Raw genomic sequence first — 12,500 nt, forward strand, 5'->3', positions numbered from 1 at the left:
AAAATACGTCCAATCAAGACTAGTATGTCGCTTATATATTAGATATTTACCGAATTGGTATAGCATGATACCAATAACATATTGGCTAGTATTTGTTCTATATCCATAATTAAAGAATAAACTATACCTCAATACCCGTATTAATCATAATTCGAGGAAGTAAATGTTTAACTGCGTGCGCGATCGACTAGTTTTTATCGTATTTATCAATATTATTATACATCAATGATATATCCTGGAAAAATTTTTTTTCTTAATTCGTTGAACATTTCAGTGTCATTGACATTAGATAAAGCCCTGCATAAAAATTCATTGTATTATAACAGTCTTTTATATTTATATAGGCTTTGTAAAGTGTCTTCCTCAACAAAAATTCGTGCAATATATTATTACATTAAAACCTTCCAATCGAATCTGCTATTACTGGTATGAGTGATCGGTGGGAAAGGAGGAGGATGGAGTTGCCAGCCATTAATATCTTGACGTGCCATCAAACATGCCAAGTAAGGTACTCTTTGAACTAATCTAGTGACTTCAGCAGCCGGGGGTATTCTACCACCGGTCAACTGTCTGGTGCAAGCAGCCAGAGAAGCGGCATGTGCTACTATCAAAATATTACCAACTGTGCTCTCTATAATCTTCTTGATCAGATCATAACTGCGTTCATAATACTGCGCGGCATTCTCTTTTGGTGGAAGTTCTTTAGCTTTCACAATCGGATCGTAATCGGTATCCACATTAAAACCCGCCTTTACCAACTCTTCGGAGGTCATCCAAACGGGTATACCATTTGGATACCATGCTAACCATTCTATCAAGCCTGGCTCTACTTTAACTGGAATATCGGATTCTAAACCTTTTAAGATATGGGCGAGCGTTTGAACGCAACGTAACGACGGCGACGTGAAGGCTACGTCTATCTTAATACTAGACGATTTCATGGCTTCGCCTACCAAAATTGCCTGCATCTCACCTACAGTCGTCAGCGGGCTATCGTTTTGGAAATCCTGGATATTCCTGGATGGTACTTCTTTGGGCATGTTCAAGTCACGACGTACATAACAACCATTCGATTCAAAGCAATACGGAATCCATGCGCCGAAGGTAAAATCCACCCTCTCACCGTGTCGACATATGAAGATCTCCCTAGAAGGTGTTTCCGGCGCTTCCGACGCTGCCATCTATTCGAAAGCAACAGATTATAAATTCGCCGATGATTTTCTGCAAGATATATTTTCTAGAAATAATTACCGGCTCCTCTGCAGTGGGAATCCCATCAGGGGTATCGATGGAATCACTTGGAGACAAAACTGGCGGTCTTCTGACTTTTGGTATCTCCTCCTCTTCCGCGCTTTCATATTTATTGTCGGTGATCGGCATAGTGGCATGCAACGTCCACGAGTCCGATTCCGCAGTCCTCTTGGTATGATTCAACGGCAAATGACCTGATATACCGGTCAACCAAGAGACACCTTCCACCCAACCATCCGTGGATGCGTTACACGCTCCTTCTGGAACATATATGTAATCACCTACTCTCAATTCTAATTCATCGTGTTCTCGTGGCACATGGGCGTGTGTCACTTTATGCACGTGCGAATTCTGTAATCTCGAATCTCTTGAATATAATCTGAGCTCCCAATTGGCCGATGCAGTTGGTCCTAGTTTCTCGACCATCGAGCGGAGAGGTTGAAACAAATTGCTGGGAAATTGGTAAGCCAGTGTAAGATGCAGAGATTTTACTTGTGGTTCGGCAGTGATACCTAAAGCAGCAATTTTATTGACATAGCGAAGAGCAATATTCTTCAACCACTCCGCATTCACGTCTTTGACGAAAAGGCCCATAAAGTTAGGTGATACATATGTCTCCAGCTCAATATGTTCGTGCAATCCATCCTGATGAACCACATTCTCAAGAGTGTGTACTAATTCTTTTGTAAACTCATCAGGAGCCTACAAAAAATATTTTGAAAATAACAAATTTCATATTTGAACATAGATTTTTAAAATGTCCAAGACAAATAAATTGTCAAATACACATAAAATATCTTACGTCAAAGAAGGAGACAAGAGTAATGTGCGGTATAAAGTTGTGAGCACCATTCCATCCTAGGTCTTTACTCTCCGACCAAAACAGCTCGAGTTGTTCAGCTAACGGTCCGGTAGGGCAAGCATATAAAACATATTGCCGTTGAGTATCAGAGTCCAGAGTCGGATCTCTTACATGAGCCAACAACCAATCTGATGCTAATTGTATGCCACGGTGTCCTGTTGCAGCTAACGCCTTTTCCCTGAGAATATACAATTTTCATCAGCAACGCTGAGTATAAATATAAATTATCCTAACATTTTCCTAATAATAAGTAAACGTGTCAAATATGCATCTTTCAGTATCAGAACTACCAGCAATATTTCGGCAACAGTAGCAACTTTGGATAACGCAAAGAAATACGTCTTGTTTAAAGGACAGGAATAATCTGTTTCGTCTGAGCAACAACTGGGAACAAAGTTAATTCGATCAAGAATGAGTCTCGCAAGACAGAGATACCCAAAGCCGTTTGACAGCTGTTTGTTTACAGTGAGTAGGCGACGTGTGTTTACGCGGGACAACGTGCCATATGAACGGCACCGTAAACATGATTCCTTATGTTCGCGGGGCCATACATACGCCCGGTGTTTCGGAAAGCCCAGCTGCAGAAGCGTTTGCAACGGCGTCAAGTGCTGCTTCGAAATTTTTGTAGGAGTTGGATTTTTCCGCGGCGGCAGCGTCGCCATGACGGCACATTACTGCGTTCGTCGCCCAGGCTGGCCAATCACCACGCGACTTTATGAGATACAAATGCAAAGGAGAAGAACAATTTTTGAAATACCCGACCATCGATCGAGGCGGGACGTTCAGTGATGAAAATGAAGTGCAATGTTATACGATCTGGGGATTGTTCTCGAATGTAACAATTGTAACTCATCGTGGAAAACAGTTGATGATATTTTAGTTTGCTCTGAACATTATATCAGATATCAGATATCAGATAGCGATATAATGTTTTTGTACGCAAGATATCATAATTCGCGTGATCAAAGATCTTTAAAGACTTGATTCAAATTAAATTCAATGTCAATAATTAGACGATTTTAGAAATTGAATATTAATTGAATTTTACCAAATAATTTTTATGTAAAAACAATTAAATTAATTTAATTTATTGATCATGTTCTACGGAATATTCAACAATATGAATTTATATTTATATTACTGAGCTTGACTTTTTAAAAAATTTAACGAGATAAATATTAATGATGATTTCAGAGTTTAAATATTAATATTATTTATTTTAAATCGATATAATTTTTGTTTAATAAAGTTGAATGCTGTAATTTTTTAATTGAAGTTCTACTTTCAATTTTAAGTGTTTTTCTTATCCTTCAATATAAAAACATTTTTTAAATAGCTGAAGCTTTATTTTCAATTTAAAAAATTTTTCTTCTTTGATATAAAAAAATATTAGGAAAGCAGTAAAAGCAATCAGTTAAAATTTCAGATATTCAATCTCATAACTTGTATTTCATTCCTTCTTCTTCTTCATCCTGTACTTCGCAACAACTTTAACAATAGCACACAATTGATGCGATTATTATCTAAAGTTAGTGTAAAAAAAAAAAAGAAAGAAAACGATGACACGTGGATTTTATATATTTTTGTTTTGCATTCGTTACGGCATCCTGTTACAAACACTCTTCACGCTGCAGTATTTCAATACAGAAGTAATAAAAAAGTTATAGTGTATACATATATATATAATATATATATCTCTATCTATATATATATATATATAATATTTATATATAAAATAGGTAAAGTAAAACGTAATATACACGTTATTGCTCGTCTTTCATGGGATTCTTCGCTCGAAATTCGTACCTTTATATGGTGTTCTAGATAAATAAATTGATTTGGATACGATATTTATAACAAAATTTTTTTCTGCGCTCAGAAAATCTCAGAGAATTTCTTATATGTGATTCTCTTATCTCTCCTTCTGTCCATTTTTTATTAATGACTAAATCGTGAGAATTTAACTTACACCATTACAAAATTATAACATTTTAACGCAAGCGTTTTCGATTAGATGAAGCAATTTCAAATTATAACCTACGGTATTAATAATTAAAACAAGAGAGACTCCAATAAAGTCTAAAGCGCACACGTAAAACTGAGGGCGCGAAATATCCATTATAAATAAGCGAGTAACATGAATAAAATAAAAGAACTTTTCACATTATCTTACATTATTAGCTTTGTTTGAGTAAAGAGTAACTTAAGTACTTTTTTTTTCGAAAAATTTAGAATTTATCGTTAATGAATTAATAGAGAAATAAATGTAAATGATAATTATTATCAATAATTTTAGATTTTTAATGTGATATTATATTATATTAATAACATACATTACTATTACATTACTATTATTTAAATAAAAAAGATAATAATATAATAATAATATTGTATAATAATTATTATTTAAACTATCTCTCTTTTTTCATTTAAAAAGATTTAATTCTTTTTAACTCGACAATATATCATGTTGCAAATACTTCGTTTTGTTTTATCCACACTACTATACGTGTCTATTCGTACAGTGAGAGCTAGATTACTTTTACTAAAACAATAACAATTGTCTTCCAACTTGGAAGTTCTCAATATTGCACGTTCTAAGATATATGACGTCGCAACAAACGTCCTGTCCTGCAAGATTCATATGATTTACAAATTCATCAAGAGTTGCGTCGCAACTTCGGATCATTTGCAATATAACGATCGCCGTTTACAGCATTCTAAACATCGTATGTGATTTATATTACATCATACAATTCTTGTGCTATATTTATCCGTGTTTATTATCTCGAGTTTTCATCGCGCTATATTTATGCTGATCCATAAGTTGCAATTTTCATAACAATAAACCATGCACGTCACTTTTCATCTTCGAAAATCGAATTAATCGCTTTCATAAAAGATCCCGATTGATTTGAATATCGCTTATTACATTTACGACCGTCTTCGTAAAAACTCGCTTTCGAGCCGAAGATAAATCGAACTTCATTAGTAGCTTGCCGGAAATTATCGTTATATTTTTCATACACTTAATATATCGTGACAGAACCATTAAACAGTTTCCATCATATGTAATTAAACAAGTCCTTCTATATCTACATCGACAAATAAAATGTTAAATAAGTTACTATATCAAGATATGATTTTGTCATTAACAGTTTGATTTATGCACAACTGCTCGAATCGTCGCGGACTCTAATCGATTATAAATAAAAATTAAACTAATAATATATGAAGATACGATACTATGAACTAGGGGCATATATTTTTTCATGTAAAAACATCAAAATGAAAATCATAATTGAGATCTGTTGAATTGAAACGCGTAAGAATGGATTAATCATGATATAAAAAGATCTTATATCATGAGACTAATCATATCTGTAAATTGGAGACTGCACATTCTCTGCTCTTAGCATCTGTGCTCCATTAGAAAAAATTGAATTATATCAGAATCCAACTCTAACAGCGTACTTCTTCAACTAGATACTTTAGAGAGAAAAAGAGAGAGAGAGAGAGAGAGACAGAGTGTGTGTATGAGAGATTCAACTACCTCCCTCTCATTCTTTTCTAAACCGATAATGATAACTTCATAAGAATGCGTAATCTTATTGTCTATAAGATAAACTAAGCGAAAAATGATATTCATGATTCGATATATGATTAATTAGAGTGAAGTTAAAAGTTAAACTCACATACATTTCTCATAATTAGGTAATTCGTTCTTGTGTACGTACACAAATTAATTTATATAATTTTGTAAGAATTTTCTTAAAACAATATAAGTAGGCTCTTGTAGAATGTAAATCGTGAAATTGCAATAATACATTATTAGCATTATTACGATTTCATGATTTTTCTTAGATATCTTTCATCGCGATTCTTAGACTAATTTAATAGCGATGAAAACATATTGTAATTCGCACAAGTATTTTATGAATAGACAGTGGGCTACTTCATATAAGTACTTGCACTAATTGACAAAATACTCGGATCTGTAATACTCTCAATAATATCGTCAACATACATTTCGGCAAGATGATGTCGTTCGAACGGTTGCCCGATAAAAACTCGGGGGAAAGTTGTCGTCCATTATTTCATAAATGTTGTCCGCTTTATCTCGAACGTGTACTCCTTTTTACCGCGATCACATCGCGCACCTGCGCTATTAGCGAAATGTCACGATACAAATGATGAAATTTATCGTTTCTACATAAAAATCGTGACATGGATGCAGTACTTGTTCATCAGACTGAGAAACATTTATGTCTGACAATAAGAAAATTTATACTCGCAGTATAATAACACGAATATTCATGTGAAAAAATACACATCCGTTCTGGAAAACTTTTATTTTTGATGCATCGAACTTTTTTATAGTAAACGGAGTAAACGAAGAATGCAAATTGTTTGAAAAATTTTATCAGAAATATTGTAAAAAGTTTTAGAATCGTCTGATATTTTTAGACTAGTTCTTTCGACAATTAAAAGATCTTTCTTTAACAATAATTTTCAAACATCCAGTGTAATATTGGAGAATTCCTTATATAAAAATAGATTTTAAATATATTGGATCTAAAACAAAAAAGAAATTCTATAGCATAAACTATTATTTTTACTCAAATATATTTTGGTCCACATATACACTTGATTCTAATGCTTCAATAGGCGCAAAAGAACTGATGCGTATCAACAGCATGCGCAATACGTGGGCGAAACTGATGTCCAAGTCGATAAATCAAGGATTGTAAATTAAAGAAGAACTGCTGCTTTTCACGATCGGTTTCCTCTGCTCATTGCAAGATATGATCGATTTGGAAATGTATGATTTTCCGTGTTTTCCAATGATAAATAATAATTAACATTCTCTAGTTTTTCAGAATTATGAACTTATAAGTAACAACGCCGCGATAATTACAAAATGAATTTACTTCTAAAATACAGAAGTTTATAGAGACATCGAAATGAAATATCGAAGAAGCGTTCGTCCGTTTCCATTTACATTGAGAAGTTAAATAAAAAAAAATGTGGTGTAAGAATTTAATTTAGTGTTGTAACATGATTCATCATAATTTATTTTTGATATAATAATTACATATCGGAAGCGAACAACTCAACTGTCAATAAAAATAATTCGAAACTGCGCTACAAAAGTAAAGTGATCGTTTGATACAAAAGTAAAACGCTCGAAGCGACTATCTAAACGGGACAGGTATTGCATTCGTATGCGATGTCAGTCTCATAATTGGCAGTGAGCATTCTCAGAATACGCTACTGAGGATCATCTATAGTGTATTCGTTGTTCCGGTCATTCGAGTATTTTAGTGCGATTCAAATTAGGCATATTATGATAGTGAAGGTGGCGGATATCAATAACACCCTCACACATACATGTGTATGTGTATACATGTGATTGAGAAGTTCTATTCCGCGGTACAAAACGATTGACGCGAATACTTGAACACGCGTATTGACCGGACTGTCCATTTGCCACGTATCTGGATACTCGCCAGATATATATGCGATTCGAGCATCTAATACTGATGTGATGTTATGCAAATTTTAAGGATGTCAGATATTTCTAATTTTATTTTTTAATAATCAATCAAAAATAATTAATTAAACAAGACTTAGAATGTATGTGTTTAGAAAGGTATCACAAATCAAATATTGTGTAAAAAATACAGAATATATATTATAAAACTATTCAATTATTCCCTAAGTTTTTATTGTACCTTTTAGAAAAAAACGAAATAATTCCAATCGGAATTCATTTCGAGTAATTTCATAATATGTGTTCTGAGTGAAAAAGTATAAAAATTTACAAAATAATAAGATCTAAAATAATAAGAAAAGATAAAATCTCGGCTGTTTTTTGTTTTCTATGACTTACTTATGCAAACGTTTCAAAGTAGTATTAATGTTTAGAAATATATCGAGTAGTTACAATTGACGAGTTTATCACTCAACGAGTTTATCATGAGTTTATATTTTGAGATAAAATCTGTGATCAACAATCTACAATCAGCAATCAACCTGCAAATGTATACTTTTCTAGGATAAGTTCATTATTCTTCTCATCTTTAGAAACTCCGCTCTTGTCCCATTATTAATTTAATTTCATATTGATATTCCCTATTAACCGAAAAGTGCGTGATCATACTAGCAAATTCTGTTCTCCTAGTTTCCCTTGTATAAAAGTTCACAAACATCTGTCCCCGAGAATGAGAGCACAAAGGGAGGCGAAGAATCCCACATAGCGATGGAGTCATAGTCGCTCGTAATCCATTTGAAAACTTGGATCACTCGCTCCGATGTTATCCCGGATGTGGAAATATCACAAGACCGGTGATATCCGCGCGGGCATAAAAATCCGTTTCCGCGATTCGCCTGACAAGTTCGCACGACGAATTTCCGCTTGTTACTAGCGAGAAAGCAGAGGCTTAACTGCTACTTTCGTCGTCGTCGGAGACTCCGCTTGTCGGAAAATTCCTGCGTCATTCCCGATCTTTGCTCAGGTCGGAAGGCAAGTCGCTGCAGCCGGACATCGCCGCTACCGCCGTTGTCGTCGAAGTCGTCGTCGTGGGTGACCTGGATGACATCCTGGAGGTCACCGGTAAGGACAATCCCGCGTTCATCGCGACGTTCAGCGGTATTGTGATGAACGGCTGGTTCGATTGCGATGAGTTCGCCACCGGTGCTACTGTACCTATAAGAAAATCACAAGGCAAAATTAAATGAGACGCACCATTGTGAAGAGAAAAAAAAAATGCTACATTTCCTGCTCGATTCTACCTTCTTTGCGATCCAATCCGCTTTTTCCACTTTCGAACCTATCTACGAACATCATGTTTTTACAAAATCCACTCGTTCTACTCGCGAATCTTCATAAAATCGAAATGATAAAAAAAACTGATGATGCTATTTATATTCTGACAGACTTTTCTTTAGTTACTTTAATTTTATTAGCGGAAAGCCCCCTATTATGAGATAGGCGCCTAATATGAGATAGCGGCGTTTCTGCTAAACTAATAAATGCTATTGATTTCATCATGAATTTATTGCTCTTGGATTGAAAACTATTTAGTAGAAAATTCATTATTAGATCATGCCTGTAGTCATTGTAAAAAAAGATTTTAGAATTTCGACGTCTTCAAATTTTATTGAGATGATTTGATGATCCTTTAAACCTTGTTTGTTATTTAATAAATAAATATTTGATAAATAAATAAATGCTTCATGTAGTGATAGAGTAAGATCATACTAATAGAAAAATACGGGATATGTTGAATTGTTTAACTGTAGAAGTTAGATGATCGTAAAACCATAAGGCGTGAAAATCGTAATATGAGATACCCAGGCTATTTCTAATATGACGTAACCCACACACCTATGTTATAGTGAAAATCGTTGCTAAAGAGTAAATGTTATTGTACAATAATAAAAAGACAATCGGAAATGAATGTCGAGGATCTATTTCTGCGATGCTTGATTCCAACTATCTGAAGATGAGTTTTGGATATAATCTATCGCATGCTCATTTTTCACGCACGCTAGCTGTGTTTGTTTGCATTTTAGAAACATGAAATAAAGTTTTTTAAATACAATACTGATATATTTTGCGTTTTACTATCGATTTCTCGGAACATCTCAAATCAGGAGCATAATTTTTGATTTTGCGATTTGCTCACTTTTTACATTTCTTTAATTTTCAAAAAAAATGGAATTTGAATTAAATTTTATATAATGTTATCTTAAAGCTTATTAAATTCCTTTCAAAATGACTTATTATTTTTTTCAAATTCTGCCCATAGAATTTCAGCATTTATCTAAAATGAACTCGGTATCTCATAATAGTGGCCTTTCCTCTACAGCTTTTATGTACATTAGTAATAAACTCGGAAATTGAAACTTCTATGTGCATAAATAATATAAGGTTTTATCTATTAAATCATCATTGGCTACAATATTGATCCAATAACAGTCAATACATTAACCTGACGTTGAATTATAAATTAGATGATAAAATGGATCCAAGAATGGCAAATAATAATAGTTAATAATCAAATTAGAAATAATACACTAAAAAAAATTTCTGGTTGAAAATGAACGAACAAAATTTCGGTCACCATAATTAGACATCTGACTATCTTATTTAAAAGTCTAATCGATATAATCAGAATTTTCTGATTTGTCCATTTTCAACTAGATTTTCAATCTTTCTCAGTGTAGATGGTGTTTTTATAGATCCAATATTCATTCAAGTCAGATATTTAAAAAATACAGTCTTAAGATGTGACAAACAATCGAAGAATCGTATTAACATATTAAAACATTACTTTAGACGGTTTTAAAATAAGAACTAACTATGAATACTAGCCTTATATTATCTTTGCGCGGAAAAGTCAAATGTACATTTTTCTAAATATTTAATTATTTATTATATTATATTGCAAAATCGAAAGTACACAAAAAAGATAAAATTAATCTTTCACAAATAAGTCGAATGCTTAACAGTATTCCACGATTCGTCATTTACCGTTGTATTCATCTCTCATGCATTTCCTCCTCTTTATTATTCCTACATCGTTCCGAAGATAAACGTCGTACGAAACGCGTTATACATTAATCTTCACACAATCGGCAGCAACGAGCGACTTATGTTACATAAATTTATTAGTCATAATCTCGCATCCGATACGCAATTGTCATCCAATGTTATCGCCGATGATTCAGACGAGGCGGAAAATGCGAGCGAGCGATTTCCAAAGGTTCTTAGCCTCAACAACAATTCGTAAAATTGATTCCTCGTGAATCAAATCCTCTGCCCGAGTGCTCTCGTCTCGCGTAAGGGCATTTCGTAATACGTTAAATGCGTACCGTGCGACATATATTGCGTAAAACAAACTCGCCGTGACTCGCGTTTCTCCGCAACGCGGCGGAGGAAAGAAACCTACCTCCGTCTTGAGATATTTGCACCGGTTGCCCGTTTTGTCCTATGCCGAGCAAGACCCCTGGACTGGGCGAATAAATGACACTCTGAGGCACCTGGTACATAATCCCTGCAGAGAACGAAGGCACATTTCCTAGGAAATCAAAGAGGAATTGAGCGTGTGAGTGGTTGTAAGCCGCCGAGTAATATTTCTCGCGAGGAAACGCACCGAGGTACGCAATTGCAAGCGTACACTTGTGACGTTAAAGTCCCGCACGCGGTTTGAACATATTTTAAATATTTTATGTACTCTGCATGCCTCCCCTCCCCCTCGGTATTCTTGAGTTACAAGATAACTCCGTTTTTCTGAACGCGAAGAATCAACATCGACACGTATCCGAGAATGGCGAGATATCGAATGACGTAAAATATAGAGAGAGGCTTCGTGTATATCCCTTATTTGTATCGAAATTGTGAAATGCACCGTTCGACGTTAAAGTTAAACTTGTTTTCTCTCCCTCGATACAGATGTATATCGTTGAGAAAAACTTAGGAACCGAGTCGAGGCTTCAAACCGGACCACCCAAATACAAATCTGCGCTCTGATTCACCTATGAATTATTACATTTCATATGCGTGCCTCTTGTATAGCCATGTACGATAAATTTTCAAGATATATAAATTGAGAGCAAAAGAAACCAAAAAGGAATAATTAAAAAAAAATTAAAGAAGAATTACGCACGAACTAGGTTATCATTTACCAGGAATAACATTGGCATTCTTTTCAACTTGATGTGCTCGAATATTCGTGAAACATGATCGAAAGTTGTTAATAATGATATTTATATCGCAAATTGAAAATAACGTTTTTCAACATTTTTTAATTTGCACATAAATAACGAGCCAAATTTGTTAAAATATATATACGTCATTAAGTGCACATATATGCTTCAGTGCTTAATATAATTTTTTATCAGACACCATCAATACGACATTCAGAAATAAAAAATAAAGTTCTAAAGCCTTTATTTTATCATTTTAATGGATTTTATTAAGACAATAATATTGTTTTGATTAAAATAAAAGTAAATATAATATAATTTAGTAATTTAGTAATTTTCACAATTTTTAAAATATCTTTACTTCGCGCTTCTCTCGTTTTTTTATGATATACACTTCTAATTTTTTTTCCTTCTTTTTATTTTCTCTAAAATTTTCATGGTATATCAATATATCGCTGCATATCGGTTGAAAAACTTTGATCTAAAGTAATAACTATTTCGAATCTATAAATAGCATCTAATTATATTACTTCATGTTTGATATTCAATAGTTTATCAATCAAGACACAAATAAAACTTGACGCAATACTTGAAAATAAGTAATACTATTGTAAGAATACTTGTTTAGCATAACCCTCTGAATTTTTCTGTCTTACTTAATCACGAATCTCTA

The 12,500-nt window shown here is 33.8% G+C and overlaps 2 protein-coding genes across 2 annotated transcripts in view; both read right to left on the bottom strand.

Annotated features, from left to right (window-relative positions):
- Positions 1-6: 6 nt before the first annotated feature.
- Positions 7-2,950, bottom strand: LOC108684640 (protein UBASH3A homolog). The gene is made up of 4 exons (XM_018189070.1): positions 2,669-2,950; positions 2,054-2,291; positions 1,252-1,953; positions 7-1,181 (listed from the first exon to the last, which is right to left on the bottom strand). The coding sequence occupies exons 1-4, from the start codon at positions 2,773-2,775 to the stop codon at positions 390-392; spliced, it is 1,839 nt and encodes a 612-aa protein (XP_018044559.1). The 5' UTR covers positions 2,776-2,950; the 3' UTR covers positions 7-389.
- A 5,032-nt stretch (positions 2,951-7,982) lies between these two features.
- The window catches only part of LOC108684711 (serum response factor homolog), a 23,678-nt gene continuing 19,160 nt past the window's right edge, over positions 7,983-12,500 (bottom strand). Inside the window, exons 6-7 of the mRNA XM_018189175.1 lie at positions 11,071-11,199; positions 7,983-8,822 (exon numbers count right to left, since the gene is read on the bottom strand). Of these exons, the coding sequence (XP_018044664.1) occupies positions 8,611-8,822; positions 11,071-11,199 (341 nt within the window). The 3' untranslated portion in view covers positions 7,983-8,610. The remainder of the gene's footprint in view (positions 8,823-11,070; positions 11,200-12,500) is intronic.

This window comes from Atta colombica, unplaced genomic scaffold, assembly GCF_001594045.1.
Source record: "Atta colombica isolate Treedump-2 unplaced genomic scaffold, Acol1.0 scaffold137, whole genome shotgun sequence".
NCBI classification, from domain to species: Eukaryota; Metazoa; Arthropoda; class Insecta; order Hymenoptera; family Formicidae; genus Atta; species Atta colombica.

What these genes read in the sequence shown, in the direction of transcription:
- LOC108684640 (XM_018189070.1), bottom strand. Translation starts at nt 2,775, where the DNA reads ATGGCGACGCTGCCGCCGCGGAAAAATCCAACTCCTACAAAAATTTCG. An exon ending in CTCTTGTCTCCTTCTTTGAC is followed by an intron (nt 1,954 to 2,053) that starts GTAAGATATTTT and finishes TATTTTTTGTAG; the next exon opens with GCTCCTGATGAGTTTACAAA. An exon ending in TTCCCACTGCAGAGGAGCCG is followed by an intron (nt 1,182 to 1,251) that starts GTAATTATTTCT and finishes GCTTTCGAATAG; the next exon opens with ATGGCAGCGTCGGAAGCGCC.